The sequence below is a fragment of the Arachis ipaensis genome, chromosome B09 (assembly GCF_000816755.2).
Source record: "Arachis ipaensis cultivar K30076 chromosome B09, Araip1.1, whole genome shotgun sequence".
In the NCBI taxonomy this organism is placed as follows: Eukaryota; Viridiplantae; Streptophyta; class Magnoliopsida; order Fabales; family Fabaceae; genus Arachis; species Arachis ipaensis.
Window position 1 is genome coordinate 4,650,404 of NC_029793.2, and position 2,347 is coordinate 4,652,750.

The window sequence follows — 2,347 nt, forward strand, 5'->3', positions numbered from 1 at the left end:
AATTAAGATTTAAGACAAAAAAAAAAAAAAAGAGTCTTCCTATAACACCAAACCCCTTCACTCACTCATATAAATGTATGCTACATAACATTGCATGCAACACCACTTAGCTTCTCTTCAGAACTGAGACAAAGCTCAGTTCAGAAGCCTAACAAGAATTTTATGACACAAGTACATAAATCAAACAAGAGTGAAGCTTAGAAGAAATTAAAGTAAGTTTTTTTTTTTCTGTTTTGGTTTTGTTTTGTTAATTTTTATGTTTATTAATGGGAATTAGACTTCTCATACTTAACAATGCTTGTTTTATATAAAAACCAAGCCATTTGTTCTGTTTTGTTCTGTTCATAACATAACATTATATTCTTAAAAAAGAGATGATTTTTATGGTGTGTTTTAATTTTGAAGCATGATCAAAAGCACCCCATTTGTTGTTTGATTGATATGAGTGATTTTTGAATGAAAATCAGAAGAGGGGTGGTGGCAAAAGAATCCAAAGATGGATTCAAATTTAAGCAGAAGCATAAGCAGGAGCTTAAGCAGATCAAGTTGGAAAATGGAAGAGGTATTTGCAAGTGGGAGATATTCAAGGAGAACCTCACATGTTGATGAAGATGAAGAGGCTCTGAAATGGGCTGCAATTGAGAAGCTTCCAACCTATGATAGGTTGAGAACAAGTATCATTCAGAATTTTGGTGAAGGTGATCATCATCATCATCATGATGCCAAGGCTCAGCATAGAGAAGTTGATGTTAGGAAGCTTGATATGAATGAGAGGCAACAAATCATTGATCAAATCTTCAAGGTTGCTGAAGAGGATAATGAGAAGTTCTTGACCAAGTTCAGAAACAGAATTGATAAGTGAGTTCTCATCAATTCTCAAATCAAAACTGTTATTATGATGATTAACTTGTAGTAGTAACAAGTTAATTTTATTGAATTTAAAAAGACAACTTTATAGATAATTTATAAATACTTTTTATGTGGCTACTAATATGTCTTTTTTATGTTTTTTCATATTTTATATGATAAGATAAATTTGTCTTTATCATCTGCTGAAAACTAACAAAAAGACAAAAAGAACAGTTTCATGGAAGAAGAAGGGAGGAATCTGATTTACCCTTTAACCCTTAATTAATTTTGAAACTTAGTATTGTTAAGACTGAATTAGGAATGAATGAAAACTTTATTGTTCACTTAATTTTTTTGGCTTATCATTAATAATAATTAAGAGACTTAATCTCTTGCTGCAATGAATAGTGTAAATAGTACATTATTATTATTAGTACAACAATTGTAATTAAATCACCAAAGACTTTGATCTAAATTATTAGAGATTGTTCCAAATTGCAGGGTTGGAATCAAACTTCCAACAGTTGAAGTAAGGTTTCAGAATTTGACAGTTGAGGCTAATTCCTATGTTGGAAGCAGAGCTTTGCCAACACTTCCAAACACTGCATTGAACATTCTAGAATCAGCACTTGGCATGTGTGGGATTAGTACTACTAAAAGAACAAAGCTCACAATTCTTAAGAATGCCTCCGGAATTGTTAAACCCTCGAGGTACCATAATATCGATGAAAGTTTTTACCATTCGTAGAATTAAACCCTAAATCCTGAACACAGAAAATACTGATATCTTATAATTTTATAGAATATCGTAGTAATTTTCGTAATTTTATGCAGGATGGCCCTTTTACTTGGCCCACCTTCTTCAGGAAAAACAACTCTTTTGTTGGCATTGGCTGGAAAATTGGACTCTGAATTGAAGGTAGATTCATACACAATCATTATAATGAAATTAATGATGCATAAGAATTATTAAATAGGAAAAGTATAGGAACATATTATCTACCAATTTATTGCTAATAATAATTAATTATTATATTTTAAACACATATATAAAGAGATACATTCGGAAAATATATCTATAAAGACACTTCTATTAAACATAGCCATAAAAAAGATATTTTTATTAGACATATCCACAAAGACACTTCCATTAAACACAGTTGTAAATAAGAATTGGCAGAAGTTGTCAGAAATACTGTTGGTAATGTAGCGGGATTGTATTAAATAAATGTGATTGGTTTTGATTAAATAGGTTACCGGAGAAATTAGTTATAATGGACATAAGCCTAATGAATTTGTGCCAAGAAAGACTTCAGCATACATTAGCCAAAATGATGTTCATGTTGGAGAAATGACAGTTAAGGAGACACTTGATTTCTCAGCTAGGTGCCAAGGAGTTGGAACTAGATATGGTAAATTCAATTCAAATTATTATTATTATTATTATTATTATTATTATTATTATTATTATTATTATTATTATTATTATTTATGTAAC

The 2,347-nt window shown here is 30.2% G+C and overlaps 1 protein-coding gene across 3 annotated transcripts in view; it reads left to right on the forward strand.

The window, feature by feature from the left end:
- The window catches only part of LOC107617325 (ABC transporter G family member 36), a gene marked incomplete in the record, with an annotated part of 9,663 nt that continues 7,338 nt past the window's right edge, over positions 23-2,347 (forward strand). Inside the window, 5 exon segments of one of the 3 annotated variants that reach the window (XM_021112618.1) lie at positions 23-212; positions 406-858; positions 1,351-1,560; positions 1,684-1,768; positions 2,102-2,261. In XM_021112618.1, coding sequence (XP_020968277.1) covers positions 497-858; positions 1,351-1,560; positions 1,684-1,768; positions 2,102-2,261 — 817 coding nt within the window. 3 annotated transcript variants of the gene reach the window in all.